Source organism: Neocloeon triangulifer, unplaced genomic scaffold (genome assembly GCF_031216515.1).
Source record: "Neocloeon triangulifer isolate White Clay Creek 2 clone unplaced genomic scaffold, ASM3121651v1 ptg000012l, whole genome shotgun sequence".
NCBI classification, from domain to species: domain Eukaryota; kingdom Metazoa; phylum Arthropoda; class Insecta; order Ephemeroptera; family Baetidae; genus Neocloeon; species Neocloeon triangulifer.
The window spans coordinates 17,909,859-17,937,104 of record NW_026775554.1 but is presented as its reverse complement, the minus strand read 5'-3'; the positions used below and the strand labels follow the sequence as shown (position 1 = coordinate 17,937,104).

The following is a 27,246-nucleotide window of genomic DNA, read 5'->3' as shown; positions in this document are numbered from 1 at the left end:
GAAACGGAGTGTATTGCTTTCACGTGTGGCAAATCACGCTAGCTCGCCAGTATATTTCAAAAGAAGCGTGCGTTGGTTCATGTTATGTGTTTTGATCCGGCCGCTATTAATAAAAAGCTGAGCGAGGGATATTTATTACCGGTGTAAATCACTGCACATAGCAAACACAAGTATCAGTCTCATTAGAAATTATTTTCTTCAGATTAAACTTATGAAGAAAATTACGCTTTTGAATAAGGATTTAATATCAATTTATCTAATTAATAAATAAATCATGGTATTGATGAGAAAAAGAACAATTTCATGTAATTATCTTTTGGTCTTTTCTTTTTGTAATGTGTTGTTAAACTTGCATCTGCGGAGAAAGAGTAAGGAGAGAAAATTGCTACAGAGTGAATTTTATCTCTTCCTGGCTGTATCGTTTTCAGTGCTGCGATCTGTAAGGACCACGTTGAACTATGTATGTAGCGCTCTGTATCCTCTCTCAGCTCATTCGCCTTACAAATTTTTGTTTCATTTTTCAATCCAGTTTGTACTTTTCTAACTGTTTAATTAATTTAATAACTTTTGATCTCAATCGTAATTAAATATTAAAAAATTAAATACTCAAAATTATTAAGAAAGGTTAAATAAATTAGCATTTAATTGTAACAACTAAATCTAAATTAAAATCAAAGTCTTGTGAAAGTTTGTAAAAATTTATTCAAGATTTGCTAGTTGATTCCTTTTATCAGCGTATAGATAATTTTACTTTAATATCAAAGTTTCCACAGATGTACTCACATCTCTAAAGAGTTGATTAAAATATTTTGTTCTCCATAATCATGCGATCACGAGAAGTGGCATGATAAACTGTTCTCTGGGGATATTGCAAAATTTACATTTATGCATGGAGGAATATTTGAACGCGCTCACTCACCGAGGTCTCTTTCTCTGCTTTTTTTGTATTGTGTGTCGTTGCACCGCATATTTTCAATAATATGACATTGTTTATTGAGGCATGAAGCACCCACTCGGTATAAATATGCAAATGCGCGCCGGATTCTATTAAAAGTCTCGCTCTCCGAGAGCCGCGCGCGTCTCTTCATTTCCTCGGTGCGGCACATTTTCAATCTCGCGCGATTTGAAAGAAACGCCGCGCGCCGACGGAGGAGAAGACGAGCGCAGGTGATCATTATTTCATTTGCATTCTATTTACGTGCGCGCCTCTACCGTTTTATATTTCCCTCTTCTCTCTCTTTCACTCGTTTAATATTGCAAAATCCCAAGGGAGCTCTTCCGCTTATTGCTCATTTCGATGCGAATAAGCAAAAAGCGAAACAAGAAAATGCTCAAATGTTGAAAATTTTGCTCTTTCTTTTCTTTTTAAAAGTTATTTTATAGAAGTGTCTAGAGTAAATTATTTAAATTGCAATTTTTATTTTACATTTCTATCTGTTTTAAGATTTTTTAATTAAATTTTTTTTACAAGTTTTAAAATTTATAACGCTTATTAAAATAAATTTAAATAGAAGACATTTTCTTGTTAAAGTATTTATTTTTCAACAAATTAATATGATTCTAGTAAAAATTATATATTTTTAATTTATATTATGTCCCCTCAAGAACCTAACTTTTGTACTACACTTTTGGCAACAACTCTTCTTTGTCAGGTTTTCTTTAATTGTGCTTTTAATGTTTATTGATATTAATTATAATTCATTAATGTGCTCATAGTACTTGAAAAGAAATGGCAGTGCATAGCTGTAATGCACAGGAAACACTGATTTTATTAAGAAAAAAAAAATATAAAAAAAATATATATATTACAATAATTCACAAAACTAAAAATAAAAAAAAAATCAGACGTTCCATCTGCGATTTGTGCATTTTCCAACGCTTTTGTTTTGTATTCCTGCGGGACCAGCCGAGCGTGTTTTGCGTTCCGTTTTTTATTTTTTTTTTCGAATAAGAAGTGTTCTGTCTCTCTCTCTCTCTTGGTAGAAATGCATTTGGCAAAAGACGCTGCTGCACCTGCACACGAGTGCAGCAACGGACGGCAAATCCGCGCGAGAGATGTATGGCCCCTCTTGACAGCGCCACAGTCGACGCGGTACGAGATCTGAATTTTGTTTGCGCAACACATTTCGCCGTGTGTTTCCTGAGCAAGTGTGAAAAAATCCCGACTGGGAATAAAGTAACAGAGGCATTTCCTCTCTTTCCCCTGGGATAAAAATGCGCCACTTAAATGAGGCGTGCCGCACCGAGGGTATGTATAAGTGAGGGGTGGCCCGCCAGATTTTTCTCATGTATGCAAAATACAATCCGACCGAGAATATAATTTTATGCTGCCAGAAAGACTTCTTTGTTGAGACGACTGAATTATGCCGCTCAATTTGGTTTGCATTCGGCCACTTTATGAGAGCGGCAGTGATGAATTATGCATCACAACAGCAAGACTATGTTTTGATGCGGCTTTGATTTGAAAAGCACGAGCTATGCAAATTCAAGTAACATGAAGCTACTTTCAAATTGACATCAGTCTTATAGGAAATAATTTTTTTTTTATTAATATTTCATCCCAAAACTATTAATATTTTTAACTAATATGAATGTGTATGATTATAATAATTATAACTTTAATTATATCACTTGACTCCAATCAACTTTTTTAAAATAATATCTCAAATTTTTAACTGGGTATTGAAAAAAGCTACTTTCAAGCTTCAAATCAAATTATTCGTAACAACACGAATCATCTTCTTTTTTTTTTTGCAAGCGCGCTTTGAAAAATGAGGCGAGTCACGAGGTGTTACAACGATGTTGTGAACCTTTTTCAAAAGTGACGGGAGCCGATTTGTACCGAGCAATGTTCTCGATTGTGTTCAGAGATTTAGTTTCGCCAAAAGGAATAACGCATGCACGATGCCAAAAGTTAACTGCCCAGCGTCGTGCCAATAACATTATCAACAAAGAGCGAACGATGGAAGGGTCATTTATCAGTAGCAGCAGAAACTTGGAAGCAGAACCTCTTTGTCCTCTTCCAATACTTTTTTATTATTTCTTAACTAAAAATTTGTTTCAACGTTACAACATTTCAGTTCAGACTTACTTATAAAAAACAGCATTTTATAAATGTGTTTGTAATATTTTATTGAACTGAGGCGAAAATATTTAAATCTCTGATTGATTCAAATTGCCAAATTAGATGCAGAGACAGAGTGAAAAAAAATTATTTTGTTTAGGATTTCTTTTCTTTTATTAATAATAATTATTAATCTTTTTTGTACTAATTCGTACTTAATATCAAAAAGCTATACATATAAATTAATGAAATTCAATTTCTAAAATTAATAAAATCATTTTACAAATCTTGGTGATACACGACCCTGTTTATACAGCTACTGCTTTTTATTATTTGTTGAACTTGTTTGCGTGTTGGGCGCCCGGTGCGATAATTCTTGAGCGCACTCATTATTCACTTGCAAGTCTCTCGCTCAGGATTACTCTCATGATAAGTGAAATGGCTGCTCGGAACACGATAAATGCCGTCGGTATAAGCAAGTACCATGAGTGCGTAAAGCACCAAGGCGTTTTTGTTTCCCGAAAAATTATTCCACGGCCGCTTATCTGACATGCCATCAATAATGCTGAAAACGGTAAGCAGATCGATAAATCAGGCGGCAAGCGGACCACGAATTAAGCATTCGACTAATGCTCATAAATTACGACATTAAAGACCTGCTTTGGGAACAGTTTGTGGCGTGACGCTGATTACATTCCCAGCTCAACTTTATTATATATATATGTATGATTATTTAATTCTTCCTAATTTTTCTGAAAACTTCAAAATTGAAAATTATTTTCCATCCACCACTAAAAATTTACGTTTTTTTTTTCCAAAATGCGTTTGTCCTACATTTGGTTAACTGATGGGGGTCCAAAAATTGCGTGCTCAAAACGTTTTGTGTTGAACATGCTAAGTCAGCATAATAAATTTGAGATTAGTGAAATGTGTCCATCAACTGGACAAATCAAGAGAATTTACCTTTCAAATTCCGGGCACATCGATAGAGCTCCCCGAAAATGAGTTCAGTGCAATGTTCGAATACTTTTAATTTTTTAATGTATCTTTCTTTCATTATCATTAATTCAAATTAAAAATCGGGAGCCAATCCAAAAGTCTAGCCGAGCTCAAATCAACTTAGTCTGATATGCACTCGGAATGGCAAATAAAGTTACACTCACAATCAGCCAGGCTAAATTTTTGTATAATTTAAATGTCCATAATATATTTTGAATATAAATAATATTATTGAAGTTTTAATTTTTGAATGAAGTATATTTTAATAGTATTGAAGTTCTGAACTGTACCATATGGAAATTCACAAATCTGGCAAACTCTTTAGACTTTAGTAATAGAAAAATATGTCTTTCAAATAAATTCCTTTGTAATTACGTTCATTTTTCCCAAGATTTATTCCCCAAATTAATTTATATTGTAATATTTTGCATTAATCCCAATCAGTTATAAATATTTCCTTATTGAGTTGAATTCAGTTAATTATTATTCTGCTCAAAGAGCGTTTGTTTTTTCAGAAGAACTCTCAGCACTACAGCTACAATGTTTATAAAAGGTAAGAATAATAATCATTGTTTGTTGTGCAAATGAAAGATCATTAGGCAAATAAAATTTATTACTTACTCCCTTTCTAAATTTAAAAAAAAAAAATAAAATAAATGCTGCACTTTGCCACTTCAAAGCATTTCCCCGGTGAAAGAAAAATAATTTGAAAATAATTTTCTTTGAGAAGCGATAAAAATTACACTTCACGTGTATGCGCATAGTTGATTTATGGTAGGCACATCTGGGGTCACGAGATGCAGGAGAAAAGGGGCGACCCCGTGAAGAATGGTACAAAGTTAGTTTTGTCGACGGGCTAATCTGGCCATCTGAAAAAGAGGCAATGCGTGACCTCTCTTTTTCGGCAATTAATAAACCCCGAGAAAAATTAGACGCGATGTTATCAGCAAGAAGTGAGGCAGCCATTCAATTTCACAGAAGGCCAATCAAAAATTTTACGAGCCCGAATTTTTTATTCACGAGAAGCTAATTTCTGGAGGAGCTTGCATGTTGTTTACCCGGCGCGTAATGAATAATATTTTTATGGGTGCTAAAGAAAGGGAGGCGAGTGAGAGAGACAATATGCCATAAATACCCTGCTTATTTTCTCGGCGGCAGCCTCTCCTATTATTATTTATTACAACCCTGCTTGCATCTGCGTGCGCGCGAGGGAGCTAGATTTTCATACTTTCGGTTTTATGATCATCGTGCAGCCGACGACGGAGCTCTTTATTCGGCTGTTTAATCAAACGCTGCTGATTCGTCACGTAAATGCGCTCCATGCAAACTTTACGACGCGCGTGCGGATTAGTTGGCGCGTGCGATCCTAATTATGATAACACTCGGTGCTCACTTGGCAATATGCTGCACTTTTTGATCAAATGATTCTAAATTAGAAGAATTTGACAAGAAAAATAATTTCTTTGAGGCAAGAAAATTATTCAGTTAATTCAATTATATTGTAAACAATAGATATGATCATTTATAACTACAATTTGATATTTTGATTGAATTATTAAAATGTAGAGCCCTCAGGCACGTCTTGAAGAGACATGATAGACGAAAATTTTAAGTCAATGTAGATCATTTTATACATGAAACCTATATTCAAGCTACAATTTATTGATTTCGCATGGAATTCAAATTTTAATGAACTGCCAAACGAGAGAACCAATCTAATGATATCAATTTAAGAGCATTTTAAATAAAATAAAAAATTTCTTAAAAATGTAAAATTAATTATTGAATCAACAAAAATTAATTAAAATTGAGAAATAAATAATAAACAACTAAATAAAAACAGGCTTAAAATAAATTTGAACAGTAAACAAAATTGTACAATAAGATTAAAATGATTTTCATGGAAAGACAAAGAACGGACTTTAAGTTGCAAGAAAGAAATATAAAACAAGTTTTTTTAAGTTAGCAATATTACATAATTTATCATTATGATTCACAATTGATAGTTCATGAAATTAAAAACCTTGCGTTTTATGACAGTTTTTATATATAATAATTTAAGCATTTTCGGTCGCAATACACATAACCACATTTATTTTTGAAAGAAAAGTACATGGAAGCATTTTCTCGACCAGCAGTTTCTCCTTGACTGCCTCCGTTAATTAGCATCAAACAGGTTTGCTGCTGGCACAAATTTTTTAATTCGCAATTTTACGGCGGAATTGTGCGTCTGCTTACAAGGTATTACATGACAAGACCGCGACGCCGTGGCATTTTAAACGAGCGTAATTTTATATTTATTAATAATTGGAAGCGGCCGGGAGTAATTACGGAGTCACGCAGGCCGGCCCCAACTTTTTAAGAATTAAAATGCCGCTCTTTCGCAAAAGTTTCTTGCTCAAACTCTAATTCCGGCCGCGCGCGATGAATTATGGGTGTCTTCCTCTCTCTCTCTCTCTCTCTCTCTGTCGGACTCATTATTCCGCAGCCGACGCATAAATCTCGGCACCGAGCGCAAGTGTCATCAAGGCATGCGTAAATTTTTAATTAAGCAATCTGCCAGTTGTTGCATTCGTGCGATTTTATCTGCGCGCAACTTTAGAGTTTTCATTGTCTCTCTTGTGGCGCATAAATCTGCCCGGCTCGTGACGAAAAAGGGGTTGGGCGCGGGGGCGAGGCGAGCGAACGCGGGTGCATCAAATTAATTGCCGTGTTTAACAGTGTTTGCGAGCAAACTCTCTCGCGCACAAACGCACACATGTCACTAGCAACACGGATTTTGGGTAGCTAGAGCTGGCTTAGAAATGTAATAAAGTTGTTTGTTTGCTGTTCAAAATTTCACGTTAACTTAAATTGTAAATCATTTTGAATTTTATTTGAGAACCTTTTTCATTATTTAATTAATTGAATTAAAATGTTGATTGGAAATATTCATACATTTTTTATCTCAATTTTACACATTTGAGGAAATTCAACATTAAATAGAGGCCTTGAGTTTAATTTTGGTTTTTTTTAAAGGAACAAACAAAATCACCCACTCCTAAGCACGGCAAGCTTAAGTTTTATTTAAATTTCGGCATAAAACGGCAGTAAAGTCAGCCGGCGTAGAGTTTTTTTTCTGCGCTGGCTAGTCTTTCTTTCTGCCATCCCTTTTATTGGCGTGCATCAGTGCGTGTGTTTTATTGAATGGCACTTTTATTTCATTATTTAAGGCGGCCCGCGAGCGAACTCAGGCCGCCATAAAACTGCAACGCTTGACGGGGAAAGTAAATTTTATTATCAAACGCACACGGCGCGTATGTTAGATGATTATATAGCCTCTGTCTTCCTCCCAGCTGATGATTTAATTAAATTAGAGGAGTTTCTCTCCGACGATCAGATAAACCGCGCGATGGAATGCATAAATCAATTCTCTCAGCTATCATCATCGTCTAGTTCTCCTTCCGAGAGGCCGCGGCGATAAATGGTCGCCTCCTCTCGTTTATTATATCTATCTCGCTCTCGGTGCGTTTGATTTATTGAAATGTGTCGGCCACCGAGACGTGCATTTCATCATATCAAATGCATCGGCCCGAAATCGAAAAATTTACGACTGCCTTGTGTGCCGACCGAACGACTTGTTGGGACCTCTCCCATGAAATAGCTTCCAGTGAGACGCGATACAATAAAAAATTTTATTGTTCAGGCTCCCGTCTTTGAATTTTCGTTTAAATTGGGTGAATATTATGATCAAAACTATGACATTGTTAAAAAAATTTAAATATCAATCAATATGCTAAAAAAAAATTAATAAATTCACAATATTTTGCAGAACATCAAATGATACCATTTTCCTGATATCCTGATGTCATTTAATGTGCTATCTCACAATGACTGGGTGAAAAGAATGAAATCTTAGTAATAAAGCCACTATTTTATACTTTTCATTAAAAATCCCAAGAAAAAGGATTAATGATAATTTTTTCTAAACATTTTTTTATAATCAATTTTGAAGAAATGAATTATTTGTCAACTTTAATTTTACTTGTGAGAGCTAAATATTTAAATAAACTACAATTTCAAGGAAACTTATATGTTTTGTCTCTGTCATCAGAGAATTCAAAGTACTACTCCACAACAATATCCGTTAAGAACAAATGTTAAAAAACTTCAATGTCAATGACATAATTTATAATTGGTAAAAAAATTATGTTTGCAACTAGCAGGTGTTTTTTAAAAACATGCCACTCATTGTCAATATTAGTAATTGAAACTTTTCCATCAAGTGTTCATAATAGTATAAAAAAATAATTAATAAAGAAAAATTAAATATATCATTACATAAAATTAAAAAATTATTTTGTTCTTTTAAAATTAAATTACGCACATAAAATATAATATGCTTTTAAATTTTAATAACATACTTGCACCTGTAATAATCATAACAATCAGTTACTCCAAGGCTTTGCAGATGCCATTTGATATACGCCCTGATATGTAATCGATTGCCCTCTTAGGCAAATCGAATTTTCAACACGATTTAAGCTCACTTTCCACTTATTTTGAAGACGTCTGATGGTCGGACTCGTGAACAAGTTAACTCGGCCTATTACCCGTGAAATTAATCGTCACGTCCCGAGTTTATTTCCCTTTCGGTGGCCGAACCGAGGCAATAAACATAAATCTCGGGAGCAACCACAACTCGTCAGCAGCACTCCTTATTTCTGATTTAATGGCCAGCCGGGGCTAATTGTTTGGAGAGAGAGAGAGAGGAAAACGAGAGTTAATCAGCGAAACAAGAAAAGCGCGGGGGCCGAGAGAGACGCTCTTGGGCGAGCGTGAGCGAGCAGTGCGTGTGTATTGAATGTAAATATAAAAAGACCTATCGGCGGGTAGGTGTGATTTATAAAACAAAATATCTCCGTTAATGCGTTTATTTTGGCGTGGCTCGCCCTTTGCGATGGCACTTAATCCGAATATTGAATGAAACCGAAGCGACCTCATGTTCACGTGGGCTTTTCCGCTGGTGGTACACTTTGGATTTATGGCTTTTGCCACACACTCGCCGCCGCTCACTTATATTGATTTAGACTCTGTGCCTTTGTTCGGTGTCGCCGGTGCTTTTAGTGGGAATAAATTTTCGGTCTGATATGATTTCAGTTCCATTGTGGGCCAATAAATCAACAATTTATCCACGCGTGCCTCAAAGGGAACTGGTTTCGGCGAACAAAAATTACGCCCTTATAAATAACAAAAAAAATTCCTCTTGAGAAAGCCTGTAGTCCGTATGATAAAACAGATCAAAAGGTTAAGGTAATTTCTTAATTTAAAATAAATATATTGAATTCTTTGTATCGATTTCAAAATTTGAGCCAATTTATTTAAATAACTTAATAAATAATATTTTTACCATAAAAGGAGAATAAATGAATAATAAAAATTTTAAGCCTTGCAGGGTTGATAAAAAAAAATGAATTTCTTTTTATGGTCTATAAAAAAAATCAAATTTTTTGCTAAAGATTTTTACATTTGATATTGAGTTTGTGAATAAAAATAAGAATATTTTTGAATTACTGGTTTTCAATATTTAATAAAGAGAGGTATTGTTTTCTTAAAAATTCAAATTTGTAAGTAAAGAAATAATTTTTAAACGGTGCTGATTAAAAAAAATTTAATTCACAGATGCTTATTTAAATAAACACTAAACACATTTAAATTGCAATTAAAATAAAGGAGATCAAATCTTTCCTTCTTTGAATCGTTTGAAAGTCTTGGCCGAGCGACCTTCAGCACAATGGAAAATTTGGTCGATTTCACCTGCGCGGTTCTCATTGTTCATTCGGCTCCGAAATTGCATCATTACAATTACATTATGCAAATCTCCACTCGGCCGTCTCTTATCACGGGCCGCAGATCAGGATGTCTGCCTTCGCTCAATACATTTTATTTTGAATTGGACGAGCAGCAGCAGCAGCAGCCAACGTTAAATAATTCTCTTTATCTCCGTGATCCGCCCTCGCCGCTTCGTCGTTGAAAAAAAGACAATGCATTACATAATAAAATGTGCGCCGGTGTTAACCTAAATAATCGCACACAGCTGCTTCGAGAGCCTTTCACACATAATTCATTTTGCGAGCGTATGTTGTGGATAATGTCACTTGCATTGTAAAAGTGAATTCGCCAAACCTGCTCAAAGTAAGGCATCTCTTTTATGCCTCGCATTATACACTTTTTCCTCTCTTCTCGCAGCTGGCATGTGTGTTTGTAATTTAAAAAAAGGTGCAACACACACACTCGACCTGACCCAACGCAAACAAAACTTTACTCGCGCCGGTATGTACTTTCTCTCGGAGACGCACATGCACCACTTGGTCACGACTCGCTAAAATCAAAAGCAAATATTTTTTAATGAAGTCATATCCAGCCGCAAAATTCTTGCGAAACGAGATCTCTCGTCGTCTTGTTGCAAAATTCTTCCAAGACACGCATTTCACGCATTGTTAGATGAAATCTAGGAGATTCAGAGTAACCTAACCTTTTGTAAACGTGCAACTCGTGACGCCGAGAGCCGTGATAATAGAGACACAGATATTTTGATGATAATCTAGTTTGCAAATAGAACGATAAATTTTTATTGTTATCGTTGAAAGAAGCAATAACGTATGAATTGAATTCATCCTTGAGTTTCAAAGAAGTCAAACGTTGAATTTGAAACATTTCTCTGGCCTTTGTGCTCTGAATTTGACCCTGGATATTTCCACAATAGCCGATCCAGCAATAAAAGATTTAAATTTGTAAATATTTACACAGATGAAATATTTTCTTGTTTTCTAACCAAAGAGAAAATTTGAAATATTATCTAGATTTTTCCAATTTATAAATTCTAATAATAACGTAGATGGCCTTAAAAAATCTTTCATTCAAAATATTGCGAGCAATTTAAATGAAATTAAGATGAATAATCAATTTATTCTCAAACCTATAGCAAAATATTTGTTTGTGTTTTAATGGTTCTGTTTGCCGGTCTCGATGCAAAATTTGCGCTTGTAGCAAGTATCGAACACCCAATTTTATCTCGTTTAATTATCGTAAAACAGCGTGATGCTGCGCTCAAATCGGTCGTTATCCTCTTGGTGTGTATTTTATTCTCCGACTGGCCGATCGACCGAGGCACGATCGGTTTGTACGAATTTATCTATCGGAGCGAGGCAATAAAACGAGAGGGAAGAGTGTTGACAAGTTCATTTGCCAAATCGACTGTCTGGCTCGCGAATTATATATCTGTCTGCTAAAATCAGAGCCGCACGGATGTCAAAAGAAGCATGCAAGCGCGCGGGATAAAAACAACTCCCCGCCGCGCGAATCTCATCTTGCATAATTCAGTGTAGAGAAAGAAGAGTCGTGCTGCGCCCATGTATTTGTATACAATCTCAGCATCTGAATTGGACTTTAAGTATGCATGCCCCTTTGTGAATCTCTTCTTTTCAATTATTCGCAGAGAGGAGAGTTGAAATTCCAGTAATATACAATTAATTCAGGAATAAATAGAATTCGAACAAAACCAATCGCGTTTTTTTTTTCAGTCTGGCCGAGCAGGTGTCTGTGTAGAGGAGCCGCTAATTAATTTAGCATAATACAGCAATTAGCATGCTAATGCCTGAGGCGGCAAGTGCGTCTCTCCAGCCAGCGTCAAAATTGCTATTCGTCGGCCATGAATAATAAAAAGCGAGTCGTATACTATTGTAATTACATCTTGCTGCTGATTGCTCCATAAAAATTATTATTTAAGGTCTCCGTCTGAAATGAAGAAGCGTGTGTTCCATAAATATTTTATTGCGCTCGCAAATTAATTCGACACGCGGTCGTTAAGAAAACGGGTGGATTTTTTCCCTTCCTCCCTATTCTTTTCATTTTTTGTACCAACGCATATTTTTACGTGGTGCAGATTTCGCTGCGAGATGTATAATATAACGTCGTTTCTTTTCCAACAGGGAGATGAAATCTTTCTTTCTTTTCGGAGACACACACACGTGAATGAATTGAATTGCCGCGGGCCGACGATATTATATACGTTTATTTACCTGCAGCGCCGAGGAACAAAGAAAGGGCACAGAGCTTTGGTGACCCATTTTGACTCGGAACAAAAAACCAACGGGGGAGGCAAAAGGCGGAGGAGAAGCTTAATTAATTCAAAACTCTTTAAGCTTTTGGAGTGGAGAACAAAACGTGCCGTTGACATTCGTGGAAAAGGCCACTTTATTGGCACTTTTCCCCTCTGAAAAATGGAATGTTTCTTTCCCTCAAATATTTGCAAAATAACTTTTGACTATCTTTGTGCAATCAAGCATATTAATATTGCTAGTTCACGATGATAGTGCAATTACAATGAACAGCTAATTTTATTTAGTGTTTCAACAATGGAACTGAGTCTCCAAATTTGCCTTTTTGAAGTGATAAGTGAATTGATCATTGATGTACATAAATTGCATATTTCCGGTAAATCAAAAGCAGAATCAATGTCGAACAGTAACTTTTTTTGCCTCTGTAAATAACTTTATAGTGGAGTAGGTACAATTTATTTATTTTAGTCACATGCGAAAACTATTGATAAATTAAATGCACCTTAAAAAGTTAAAAAATTTAAAAGTTAAAATAATATATCAATTAAAAATACAAAATAATATTACAATTATTAAAAAATTTATAATAAATAAATCATCTAAATTCTTCTAATTGTAAGACACTCTAAATAACTCATTTATTTTTTGAATTAAATTTATTTTAAATTTTATTTCACATAATCCCCACCACACAATTTTTAAGTCTATGTATTTTAATTAATATTAATTTCTATGATTTAATTGACAAACAGTATAATTTTAAATGGCACACCTTGAAAAATTGATGAAAAATGTCTCCATTGTATGTGTGGACTCGTTCAGTGACCTTGCCAAATGGTGTGCTTAATGGACCATTTCTTTCATTCAATGTGCCACCGGCGGCCTGAAAAAAGGTCGGCCCACCTTAACAATAATGACGTTCTCGCGGACTGAAAAGCTGCTCACTTACACCCACAAGGAGTTTGTATTGTCCGTGCATTTACAACATTCAGTAGCGGCCCATCGAGTGAAATAAAAGTGGCAGCTGAATCGGTCCATTTTTCAATTAGAAAGTGAGCGGGCGAACAAGCAAGCGGGTGCTGGCTAATAAATAGTGTAACATTCATCCGCAGACAAAGCCGATCAAAACACTGCCGGCCCCCGAAAGGTCGACGCCGATAAAAAATGAGAAGACTGACTTAATGTCAGCCAGTGACTTTATTATGAGCAACGCTAGAGCTGCGCGCCGAGCCGCTGTCAGTTCTTTTATCCTGTACAAATAAGCGCACGAAAATCGCTTCTAGGAATGCGAGCCCAGCATTCTCTTGATACAAAATCGCTCCCTCAAGTGACTAACTGGATTTTTCTTTGTAGTTCTTTCATATCCTTTGAATAATTTTACACCAGTCACCAATATATGAATGAAGAATTAATAATAAATAAGTGATTAATTTAGCACTAATTATCACCAAAGATTGCCATATTTAAATCGTTATAGATAAATGTCAGACAATCTCTTCCAACTTGGATTTTTTTCCATTAAAGCACTACATTAATACACCAAACGTGTTAAAACAATTTAATTGAAATAATTAAAAATATTTTAACAATTTCCTTGATATTGATTTATTATAATTTTTAATTGAAACGAAAAAAAAAAAATTGGGTGGTGCCTTCTGCACCACCAATAAAGGGCACAGGCCGACAAGACTTTGTCTTGGCCTGACCCTATAAAAAAAATCAATAATACAAATAAAAAACTTTCTGTGTGAAATTGACTTATATATTTAATTACAAAAATCCTAAATTATTTAAAGTATAATAATGTTATTTTAAAATTAAATCTCTATTACCGTATTTTTATGAAGATGGAAAAGAACCCCCTAGACTAAACTAGACAATGTGCTGGACTCCAATGTTGCGCGGGTTGCCTACCCCATGCAATTCAAATCTCCCCTCGCGCAGTTCCAATATTGAAAGGAACGCCTTCTGCTTTTTGTGCAAAGAGCAACCGTCTCGTCGGGAATTCTCATCATTTGCATGCGTCACGTTCTTCCCGCCCGGCAATTGCACAAATCGGAAAACGTCCCACAATTAAAAGCTCCAATTAATCAAACAAAAAGCACCGAGGCCACAGACCGATAAGAGTATAGCTGTGGCTTCTTCTTTAAAAGCTGGCCGGCGATTTATTGGAACCAGTCCTACCTCGCTACCGTGCGCACCAGAGAATTTATGCGAGAGTTCAATTGATGTGCTGCTGCTTTTATATACACATATATTCAGTAATAATAAAAGCATAGTGGTATAGTGGCGGCGAAATAATTGCGCTTGAGTGCTCTCTTTGCAGAAAAAGCGGCCACCGATATTTTATTTACTTTGCCGTGCTGTACTTTGGTACGGAAGAAATAAGAAAAGCAGGCCGTTTGATAGCCAACGCAGTGCTGCTGGACTGGATTTTAAATTACGGCTGCGCTGACAGTTGTGAAGCGCACTGTGTGCCGCCAGATCGTCCGTGATTTGCGACCATAGGGAATATTTTTAGCGGGACGTTTATTTGATTAGAATAAAATGGAAACTAAAATCAATAAAACGTGGGTATTACAATTATAAAGTAACAGAGAAGAAACTAAAATCTGGTAAAAATTTATTGAAAAAAGAATTACCATAGAAAAAAAATAATAACTATGCAACCAATTTACCCAATTTATTCACTTAATTATTTTCCAAATTTAAATTTATTAATGTCTTGTTCTTTTGGTCATGCCATAAAAACCAATTATTTTGCAAAAATTTATACAAGGAATTAGTAAATTGCTGGTAAATCGCTGTAAATCCCATTCCATCAGTCCATTGCAATTAATTTTAATTATCCAATTTAATGATTCTAGTCGAAGGTTTCAACTAATAACTGGGACAAGAGTCAATCAGCTGGTACTGCTGTTTTACTCAAATATGCCGACGCATGTCAGGTTGATTGTGTTTTAATGTTCATCCGCATAAAAATTAAATTACTTGTGTGAAGCCTGACACAAATTGCAATCTGATTGCTGTCGTTGCATAAGTGAACGAACTTTCCGCATCTCACACTCTCTCACAATGAGAAATAAAAATAATGCATTCACGCGTGCGTCTCTTTGAAATCTCATCTCATAACATATCCGACTTCAAACCGATCAGCTGACTGTGAACAACGAATCTCACACGAGTTAAAAACAGCGATTAGAAAGTTATTTGTAAGTCAACTCAATGTCTCATCTTACAATAACATAAATATTTAAAACAAAAATAAAAATCCCGTATTGAATAAAAACTCTTGATTTCTTGAGAAAAAGAAATTAAAATGAGGTGAGAATAAATAAAATAAAAAGACCTGGTTAAAATGAAATGCTGTGTTTATCCCTCGGGACATTATCACTCGGTTGGGCTACACGAGGCAAAATCGCCGATATCCACAGGTAGTCCAGTCTAACTCCACGTGTTTTTTTTTCGTTCCGCCTCCCATTCACGATCGTGGTCAAATAAAAGAAAAGTTCGGGGGTCCTACCTGGCAAAGAAGGCGGCGGCGGCGGAGGCCTGCATGACGGCCCCCTGGGGGCCTGCGCTGAGGGGCATGTAGGCGAGGTGGTGGTGCTCCGGGTAGCGACCCAACTTGTACGAGGAGGCGTGCATGCCTGCGAGCAGAGAGGCCGGGTCGAGCACGACTGAACCAGCGTCTCCTCGGCCGCTGTTGAGGCTCGAGCCGCTCCTCATGGCCGACGCCAGCGCCGCGGCTCGAGGGCCGCCCTTCGGGTGCTGCATCAGCGACAGCTCAGGGCCCAGAGTGACCTGAAATTGGAAAATTGTCATCAATTAAATGATATTTGGATTTCTTTTTTTTTAACGATTTATTTTACTTTAAAAATATTGTCAAAATGAAAGCAAATCGGGAATTTAAAAAGGTGAATTTTCCAAGGTTTATCGCACAAGCCTATAATAAAAGACAACGATCTGCAATTATAGGAAAATAATTATTTTACATTTATTTTTTTCCTTTATATTAGTTCTTTATTTTAGTTTTGGCTCGCTTCTGCAATAATATGTATATTCCAAACTTTTATAATGCAACTCCACGACAAGGTATCATTTATTAAAATCAATGTAAGCTTATTGGATTGCACATTACAATATATTATTTATAAAAGTAAAAAAACAGTTCAAAATATATCGTTTGTTTACTAATAAATACAGCTAAAATTAATTCAATTGGCAAATATTTTTCGAATAATAATTTTATTTTGAAAAAAATATATAAAAAAATTTTATAATTGAAAAAACTAATTTAAAATTTGCGATTTATAGTTTAAAAAATTTTGATATTTCTATTTTTAATTTGATGTAAATTATTATAAATTAAAAAAAAAAAAATAAGAAAAAGCTGTAGTAGGAACTCCTTTGTCCTCCAGCTTTAGAACGACAAAATTTCCAGACTTTACCAAATCAAATCAATTTGCAACTTTTCAAAATACACGTATAATCCTAAACTGCTCCTTTCGCACAAATTAGTATAATAAAGACAAGCCCAAGAGGTAAGTAGACGAAGATGTGTCAACCTGAAGGTGAACTGGGGCATTAATGAACAAAAAAATTATGGCATCGATATAATTTAAGAGTCGCTCACACTCGGTCTGCAAAGTGTGAGAATTGATACCTGAGACGTCTTAATTGAACGCGAAAAGGGTTGCAGAGGTGACGTTTACGGCGGTCTTATTTCATCGCGGCTGCACCATTTAATTGTGCATAAATATAAAATAAATTTCCATCCGAGCGCCGTTTGTAGAAGAAGAACCGGCTCGAATCCATTAACACTGCACGCCGAATTCGCAGAAGAGCTTGTTGACGACGCTGGATTTTATGAATCAAGTGTGTGCATGTGTACTCAGTATTATCTCCACTCGGTGTTTTTTTTTTTCGGTTCATGTCGACATTTATATACACACAAATCCAAGGCTAACTAAGCCGGGCTTGTTTAATTTCGCCTCTCGTCGTTTTAATTAGCAGCGGAAAATAAGCCAAATAAAAAAGTAAACGTTCCATGCGTGCATCTGCTGCTTTTTGCTTTGATAATTCCTCTGCAACATTTTATCGTGCTCAAGACTGTATAAGGAGGTAATGAAATAACTCGTGGATCAAACAAGAGGAGACGCCTGCTCAAGTGCCACTCATATTTTAGCCTTTTTTAGTCGAGCCACAGAAGGAGCAGAAATGCTTTGGAGACATATTTTTGAAAGTGATTATCCTACTGGAAGCGTGTTAGCAAAATCTGAAACAAGCACATTCCTTTTTTAATAGCATGGCCAAATTTTGAACTTAATTGTTGATTCAAGGTAACATTTTTGACCATTTAAAAATAATTAGCAAAAATCCAAATAATTATAGACAGTGAAATATCAGATTTAAGAATTCAAAAATTTTATATTTCAACCAGAGTCTGATTGTAAAACATGAAAGTTTTATTTGAAGTGGTAGTATAAAAGAATGCATTTGTTTTAAATCCATTATATATATTTTTTTATATTTAACTGCAAGATATATTTTACTTATACGGAATCAATGATTTTTTTTTTCAAATGAATCGACAAGAAATGTGTCCAAAAGTTTGATCATAAAAATTTTTGGTTAATAAAAATTAATATGCACAAAAATTGCAACACTGGATGGAATAGCCATTGCAAAAGGTAAACGAGTGTTGGGCCGTTGCAAATCGAAACCTGAGAAGTCAATAAAGCAGTCGTGGGCTGCTGACTTATTCGCTTGTTGCTCGGCGCACAAACACACAACGACGACCAACTCGAAAAAGAATAAAGTGCCCGGCGTGTGTAATTTAATTGTGCGCGCGGACGAGAGCCGAGTAAAGAGCACGTGCATCCGAGCGTGGGATTGAACGAGCCCAAAATAGCGTGTGTGTGCATCTCATTTCGATTATCGAGCCGCTAAACATGAGTTGTCTCATTTGATTGGATCGTCGTGGACAGAGCGAGAGCGAGCGAGCGACACTGTTTACTTCCAACTGGAGACACAACAAGGCTCATATTCCTCCCAATAACACCGAGCAGGTTAATTATTTTCCACTTCGACAACTGCATTGTAAGGTAGAACTACAGGGAACACCACAACGCACTATTAAAGGAATATTGATATGTTGTTCTTTAAATTGTACGACTGAAAAATATTGTTATCTCCCGTTTTAAATATGTCCAAAAATTTTTTTCTTGCAATTTAGATTCATTAGAAAATTGAAAAGACTTTGACCCCACCAAAATAAAATTGAAACAAACAAATTTCCCAAATGAAAATAAAAGAACTCAAAACGTATTTATGCATTACTCACCAACAGAAAATAAAGAAAAAAAGCACCGATACTTAAATTAACTACTTCTTGAGGCAGCACAAAAACAAAGTAGCACGATCACTAAAAGCGTAAGGAAGCAGCCAATCAGCTGAAAGAAACACCCACAACAGCCATCCAAATTAATAAACAAGAGCAAAAACTGCTAAAAATATACAGGTAGTCACCGGCCAGTGCATATACAGTTCTGCCAACCCCAAAAACTTGGTCAGGAATGTACTTGATATACATATACCGTAAGAACAAATCAATATAAATTAAATCAAACTATAAAGACCCTGTTGTTCCCTTAGTTAAAAAAACGATCGAGCGAGCCAAGTGTACCTCATCTGCGGAACAAATAAAAACCAATAATGGTAAAATAAACAAGAGCAAATACGAAGGAACTAGGCTACGCCAGCTTTTATTGCACCGCAAGCCATGTTTTGTGTTTTCCATCCAGCGCAAGTTTATTCCCTTTTTATTTCCACTGCACTGAACGAAGCGAGAGAGTTTATTATAAATTTTAGTCTGATCGAGGAATTGCGCGCCGTGTTTACTTACATAAATCAGCCCAGAGTTGTGTTAGTTTCAATTGAATCATTAATCGCGTTCGCTGCAACGAGCGAGAGATGCCTGCGGAATTCAATCAGCAAACACGGAACGCGAAGCAGTAGCGCGCATTTCATATAAATTAAAACTCTTATAATTAGTTCGAAAATTGACTTGATTTGCATACTGATTTATAATGCAGATCGCGAGACGGAGATAATTTGCGTCTCGGGCATAAGGAGTGAGGTATTGTGTAAAAATGAAGTCGAGCTTGAGTCGAGTGAGAAGTAGCCGGGATTATTTTTCTTAATTGGCAATCGGCAACCGCACAGATGCAATATGGCACAGCTTTCATTGTATTGAAAGCAGCGCAGCTAATGAGACTATTGATCATATCTTTAGCTATTTCCTTCTAAAATGGAAACTCTGCTAATCATGACCTGAACAAAGTGATTTAATTGAATGATTTCCGATAGAATATAAAAATAATAATAAAAGACTGGTCATTCTTAATTGTAAGAGTCGTCGCTATAGATATGAAAACAGGTCAGGCAGCTAATTTAGTAATTCATAATTCCACCTGAAAGGACTTTTCAGTTTTAAAATATGGGTACAAGTATTTTTTTTCCAAAACTGAATTGTTAATTATGTTCTATGATTTCATTTACAAGCATTAATGCCACCCAACGGACTAAAAATTGCTTCTAATTATCTAAATTTAAAGCCCTGTGATTTATTTATTCATTTAAATTTTTTCAGGAGAAGTTTTCCATATATTCTAATAAAAGTTAATTAATTGTAATTTGTATAAATAAAAACTATTTGCAGAGAAAGAAGTCCTGCTAGTGCAGAATATTTTCTCTTTCCTTTATCTTTTTCTCCTACTTTAGCTCTTGGTGGATAAATAATCATAATCCGCACTCACGCGGCGGCGGCGGCTCAGATGAAAGCGGCAGAAGAAAGGGAGACGTTGCCTTTGATGAAATTGAAAAGGCGTCGAGAGCACCTTTTCAATCACAACGTGCATCTCCCTCTCTCATCTTAACTGCGCGTAATCCGCCAAATGTGTTTTCGAAACAACAAAATAAAATAGGCGCGACACTACTTCTGTTCTGGCACACGCGGCTCTTCTTCGCTTTTAATGATTTTCGCCTCTCGCCAGCCCCATCAGCCGAACAGAGTAACATACTAATTCTTCGCAGCCGATGATTATTGCACTCGCGAATGAAAGGTTGGGCCACGCGGGGGTGCGACAAGGGGACGTTATTCTTTTGTGCTCAAGTTCACACGGCTCGAATGATTTTGATTCCTACTATGGCTCTCCAGCATGCTTTCATTAAAATCACCTCTGCTGCCTCTATAGGGCGTGAAAATTTCGCCTCAGCTGCTTTGTGGACGGAACCACGTCAAGATCAGTTTGCACTTTCATCTCGAATGTCAGAGAATTTTAGTTCAGCTGTGGAGCACTGAAAATTCAGCAAATAAAACTTATGTAAAAAAATTCTTTATTTCATAAATAATTAATTTAAATTAATTATGCAAGATTTCTCTTTTAAAATTTACATTATGCGCTGATCCGCTGATTGAAAAAAAAATCTTTGTTTAGCTATAATAAAGCTTTTCAGTTGCATAGCCGATCTCAGCCCCAGTATATTATGACGGATTTATGATAGTAATCAAGCTGACTAAAGACTATGTAATTGCATGAACTTAAACTTGTATGGTTTATGCGTTTCACTTCAAAGTTGGAGGTGCAACTTTTCATCGCGATCGATATATAGGAATTAGCTGGGGCGTAACTTGAAATACAAGACATCCAGAACAACATTGATCGGCGCCTTGTCTACCCTAGATTGTAATCCGCCTGATCGTGTAGCGAGACTTTAAACAGATCAATGTGCGGAAATGTGAAAATAAAACATAACAATTTTTTCTGTTCTCGCGTGCCCAGTTACTATAATTTATATTGATACAATGATTATATTCAGTATTTTTTTTATCGATAGTAAATTTCCTAATTACATTTTTAAATATGATCAAACATGACATCCATTCACTGCAAGCTATCACTAAGTGATTTTTTAATAGATGTGCCATGAAATATATTAATAAAAAAATTTATAAATGTACAGAAGAGTTCTGTCAAATAATTTAGAAAAAAATTATGTACATACATTTTAATCAAATATAAAAAATAAATAAATAACTCTAAGATTTTAATTAATGAAAAAAAAAAATTAGTATGTAATAAATAATGATTTTTTAAAGCTTAGTTTTAGAATTGAAATATTTGTTTCAAACATTTGATATCTAATACTTGTGTTTTGGAAAGATGATTGAAGACCTGCAATCTCCATCAGAACACTGCTTGATTTTTTCCAATGCTGTTTTCATCTGCTTAAATACACTTATTGTTGGGGGGACGCATAGAGCGGCGAGACGACATGCAGACAATAAAAAGCTGCGGAGACCAGAGGGGGCTAATGATAATCAATTAATCTTCATTTGATCTGGCGAAATGCAGCTCTCTCCGCTTATCTGCTTTTATTGCGTCGTGCGCCTCGTCTAAATAATAATAATGGCCACAATCAAGTTAAGCCGAATGCACGCTCAATTTTTCTGATGAGCGCCGTCGAGCAAATGACCGAAGAAAGCACGACTGCAGTCATAGCAAATAATGCGGGATTAAGCAGAATTTACGTCCAAGCGAGATGCATTGTGCGCCAATCAAGCATCGACCGCCCTTTCTTTGACGACCTGCCATTTGTATTTTCTTATTTGCTTTCACGACTTGGGGAAACGTTGAAAGATAAACAAAGATTGAGAGAAAAGGTCATCATATTCCAGCAACTTCTTAATTGTCCCTTTGAAACGTGATTGGCATTTCGAACATATAAAGATATCCGTGTGGTATGTCTTAAATAACGAGCTTGAAAGGTCTGGCAACATCACGAAAAATAAAAATTCAATTGCGGAAGATTTTTCACCCAAAATCAAAAATATTTTTGAAAAATCGTTTCAAGATAAAAACAATTACCTTAAAAAATTCCCTATCCAGAGCCGTTAGGCCCAGGCCAATGCAAAAATCACAAGAAAAAATTTGATTGTTTACTCTGGCATTTTTTTAACACAGAAATCTTTTGATTTATAATAATTTCGAAGATTTTTCAGATCCATCAAAGAAATTTCAAGACGAAGAAATTCTTGTAAAAAAAATCGATCAGAGAAGATAATCAAGAAGATTTCCTTGAAATAATTTCTCCACTCTTGTCTACCATCTGCAAGCAGCAATTAAAAAGAGAATAAATTATCAGAGTGCATCAGATTAAGGCAGATAAGCTGTTCGGCTCTGCTGGTTGCTGCTTATTTTCGGCTTCACCCTCAGCTCTTGGAGCCGGTTTTGTGTGCTGGTCTTTCGCATGCACACATACATGAAAGTTTAACTGATCCACTGTGCTTGTTCTCTGCTCGGAGAGAGACGCTCTTGCATGTACTGGGAAGTTTTTAGTGTACACATAGCGACAGAGTTCTGAACCACGCACAACAGTAAGGCACAACTTAAGCCCCGTCGAAGCTTTAGTTTGTGTCACTCAGTCTCGCAAATCTTCACCAGAAAACTTCCGTTGACAGCCAATTCAATTGAGGTTCTGCTTAAAATTTTGGCAAACAGAATTTTTTTATTAAAATCAAATGAAATTTATAGTTATTTACTTCATTGAAGAGTTTTAATTTTGAATATCGTGGAATTTAATACCAAAAAAATTTTTAACGGGCAGTGTATTTAATTATAGTTGAAATTATTTATGATATATTTTTTCGGCCTACTTTAGTACATGTTATTTCCACCACAATAATTTAGATATAAATATTTAAGAGTTTTATGTCCCATCTAAAATTACTGTTTTCAACAAACGTATGTACCAAAAAAAAATTTACGAAATGATTTAAAATTTTCACCTTCTTTATCAACTGTTTAAATTCGTAAAGAAGTTGTCAAATAACATGTTCTAAAGTTATAAATTTTAAAAATTTAAACACTAAGAATTTAATGATAAACATTTTCTATAGCCACGTTTTTTAATATAAATTTTTTTGCAGCATCGTGGAAGCTATTAATTTAATTTCCTTTTAAGAGCAAAACTAAATTACCACGTTTTCATTGGAAAATAGAATTTATCGCTGGATTAATAAATGTCACGGTCAATTAACTTATTGACATTGCTTCTAGGAATTGTGGCGATTTAATTTCTCGTGTCTGCTGCACAACGCCATAATAAACACACACGCGGCACGTTGCATTTTACGACTACGAAGTATAAAAATAATTTTCATTTCCCATTGCAAAACGCACACGGCCTCTCGCTTAATGAGTGTCTTTCTTGACGAGTATGAAATTACAACCCACATATCGCATTGCCGACTCACGCAGCACACACACGTTCCTTTATTAATGTATTTATGCACGCAAAATAAAGAAGTCTTTCGAGATGTGACAAAAGTGATGCTTTCCGCACGTTTATCACTGCGTGAAAATTAATATCCAGGTACGAAAGCTTATTTAATGGCCGATAAAATGTTATTACAAACCGCCTATCATTGCTGTGATACGCGACAAGCATTTAAATGCCGTGCGACGTCAACATGTGGCACATTCATTTTTCGAGAGCACGTGTTAGTGTGATAGGATTTCAGCCCAGGTATCGCGTTCGCCACTTTGTCAACGCGAGCGCTGAGGAAATAAGGAAATTGAGTTTTCACTCCTTACATGGAGCGAACCCGCAATAAAAGTATTAATAAATTTAAGTGCAATTGAACACTGCGAATGTTAGATTATATTTTTCTTTAACTTAAAAATCAAAATATGGCTGTATTTCTAAATTTGCTGCAGGAATAAAGTGCGCAGGTATAGAAGTTTTTCGCTTGTGTAAAAATTAGATCCTAATTTTGGGAAAATGCAAAAGTTCTATGAGTTTTTAGTATAAATTTGAATAAGCCCTACAGACTTTTATATCGCCCACTTTCTGATGAAAAATTCAGAAAATGATAATTTATTGTTAGAAACGTGCTTAATTTGACAAAATGATTATATAAATAAGACTGTGTAAAAAGTGTTTAAATATTTAATAATTAACTTTAAAAAGTTTAAATTTTGTTATATATTTAATTTTAATTTTTTTATTGTTTCAAATATGTTTAATATCTTAAATTTAATTATATTTCATTTGCGTTTTTTTTTACATATTTAAGGTGTATTGATGAAAAAGGTTTGTTAAATTAAAAAATTTTGTTAGATAAATATTTTTAATTCTATAAAACTCATGATCAACAGAAAATTTACAAATGATAAATTCGTAATAAGGAAAAAACAAAAGTTTCACTAATCGCCGTAGTTGTTGATTACATAAATAATGAAGATGATCTATGCTTCTTATCATAAAACTAATATGAAATCTTTACATAATTTAAACTTCTGTTCCCCTTTATGCAATAAAAGACGTTTTAAGAATTGAATCAAATGAATTGAATAGAGATATGATTTCTTTATTTCCTTTCTAAAATTTTGTGTATTCCTCTTGAGTACTGGGGTTATAATAATTTAAAATTTTACAGGCTCAGAATTATATTTTATCGTTTTATATTATTCTTCAACTAAAAATCTGAATCACAAATCATATGACTTCGACCTCCCTTATCCTGTTTGATACAAGAAATTATGATGATCGAATCCCATGACTGTCCCGATCAGCAACAAGTTTAATTTTTTTGAGTGTCTGATTTATATAATTGCAGGGGCCTGCATGAAGGGCAGATTAAAATGCTGCAGAAGTGGACAAGCATCCAGACAAGTGGTAAATTGAAAAAAAAAGTAAAAGCCGCATTAGAATTAATCAGTTGCGCCAATTTGCCCGAAACGTAGCGCGAGGGGGCCGCTGCTAGGATTAATTGGCGCGAGGATTGGTTCGCGCGTTTCAATTAATCTGCGCGCGATGCAAAAGCATTCGCGGATGAATGTGTGTGTGTGCAGGCCACACTCAGAGAGGCTGTTTGAAAACAAACAAATGTATGTGTGCGCGCAAGGAACGAGAGTAGAGAACTCTTTCGCCGTGTCAAAGTCACCCCTGGCTGTTTTCATCTTTTGCATCATCACACCCTCCCCCGCCCTGCACGCGTGCCGAGGGTGCGAGTAATGATGTCCAATCTCGCAGTGGGGTGCTCTGATGAAAGTATAACCAAAACATCTGGGGTAAGGTTAACTTGATAAAGCGCCGTGATTGTCGCGAATCAGATTAAATTTGAAGACGCAGACGCGCCCCGTGATTAATTACACTGCAAACAACGTTAAGAAAGTCTTCACATTTCCGGTGAATAGGGAGCTGCTAGGGTTGTAATTTATAAGTAGTCGAGTATTTATTTTGCCTTCCACAAAATTAATTTGAAATTTTTATAATGAAAGTTATTTATTTAAAAAAGGAAGAATCAAATATAAATGCAAATTGTAATGATTTTTTTTAATAAAACTTGAATGTTCACATTAATAACTTTTTTTTTTAATTTACCCACCAATATTTTTATTCCTAAAACGCCTAATTTAAATCATGATTTAAATATTTAGACAATTAAAAATTTACAATTCATGTAGAATACTGCTTGTATGACCTATATGATCTGTGATTAAACACAAATTGTTCTCATCTCCCAATGTTGGATTTACAGATTTGAAAACGAGTAAATAAAGTAAATAGTCAAATGATATAGATTACCTAACGTAAATAACATCGAATTTCTATTGCTCATAGCTGTTTCAACGAATGAAGTGAAAGATTGGAATATATGAAGATTTGAGTTCAATCAGAGCATCTTACAAATTGGTTTCTTTGCAAATTCAAAATTAATGATTTTATAGAATGATGTCTTTAAAACGATAATAAATAAAGTAATTATAATTATTTTTTTTAAATTTGTATTGTTAAATAATAAAATTATCGTAGTATTAGAATTAATAGGAAAACTGAATAAATTTCTTAAATTTAAATTGGTTTTTATGGGAATTTTCTAAAATAATATTTCTGTCGTTCTATGTACGATAAAACTTCAGATAAAAAATTAACCGGTTATAATATTGAAGAGGTAAAAATTGATTCTTGACGCATCTTGACCTGCTAACAATTAGAAAAATGACTAGTGACTCATCAATTTTGTGGCCACACCATAACAATATGATAAAAGCGGTGTGGACCTCCAAGTCAGACAAGCGCGATGGTCAAAGAACTCAGACTGTTCGATGAGTCTTGCCTTTTTTTCTTTCACACGTATTTTTTTACACCTCCTAAAGTGACTAATCACCGTTCGATAAAAAATTGTGTTTTGATTTTCGGGTCGCGTCAATAAACACATACCTAACAATAATAATATACGAAGTTATGTACATTGCGATGAATTTCACATGAGCCGGGTGTGCGAAGTGATGAATCGAGATGGACACGCATTCAATTTTCATGCGCAGGAGAAAAGAGGAAAGCTTTGCGGATGCATCGGATGGAAATAAATATAAAATCTCCCCATCGATCAAAAATAAAGTAGCCATTGTACAGTTTTATTGGGCCCTCGGCTGCGTGACCACAATAAAAATGCCTCGATCTCTCGTGAATTACTCATCTTGCACGAGCGCGCACCTTTTCAACTTTACGCTCGGATAAAATCAATTACTTCTTCTCGCATCATTAGCATTTTCGCCCCAGGAAGAGTGGGTGAACTTTAATGCGATGCGTGCCGATTTCTATTGTTCTCTCCAGCATCAAGGCTATTATAATCGAATTCTGTGCGTATGCGAACGCACCTAGCCGATAAGGCAGAGAGCTTGTCTATGTTTGAAAAAAATATATGGTTGTGCATTCAAAACGACGGCCTGCGGGCGCTGATAATTAATTAATATTGGAAAACGTGAGATGGAAGCACAATCTTGTGACGCCAAAGGAATATAAGAGTGGAATGCATCACACAAAGAGCTTAATACAATACAAAACTCATAATTGATTTTGTTGACGACAATTAATAAAATCTCGACATTTCTATAATGTCTTAGGAGCCTAAAAACATTTATATGTAAATTATGAATAGTGCCAAGTACGCATAAAATAAATTTATAAATTTTTCAAGCGAACAATAAAGGTCTATAACATTGCAAAAAT

The 27,246-nt window shown here is 35.2% G+C and overlaps 1 protein-coding gene across 1 annotated transcript in view; it reads right to left on the bottom strand.

The window, feature by feature from the left end:
• LOC132197074 (kinesin-like protein CG14535) overlaps window positions 1–27,246 on the bottom strand; it is a 215,579-nt gene that overhangs the window by 122,005 nt on the left and 66,328 nt on the right. Inside the window, exon 4 of the mRNA XM_059620122.1 lies at window positions 15,686–15,966. Coding sequence (XP_059476105.1) covers window positions 15,686–15,966 — 281 coding nt within the window. The remainder of the gene's footprint in view (window positions 1–15,685; window positions 15,967–27,246) is intronic.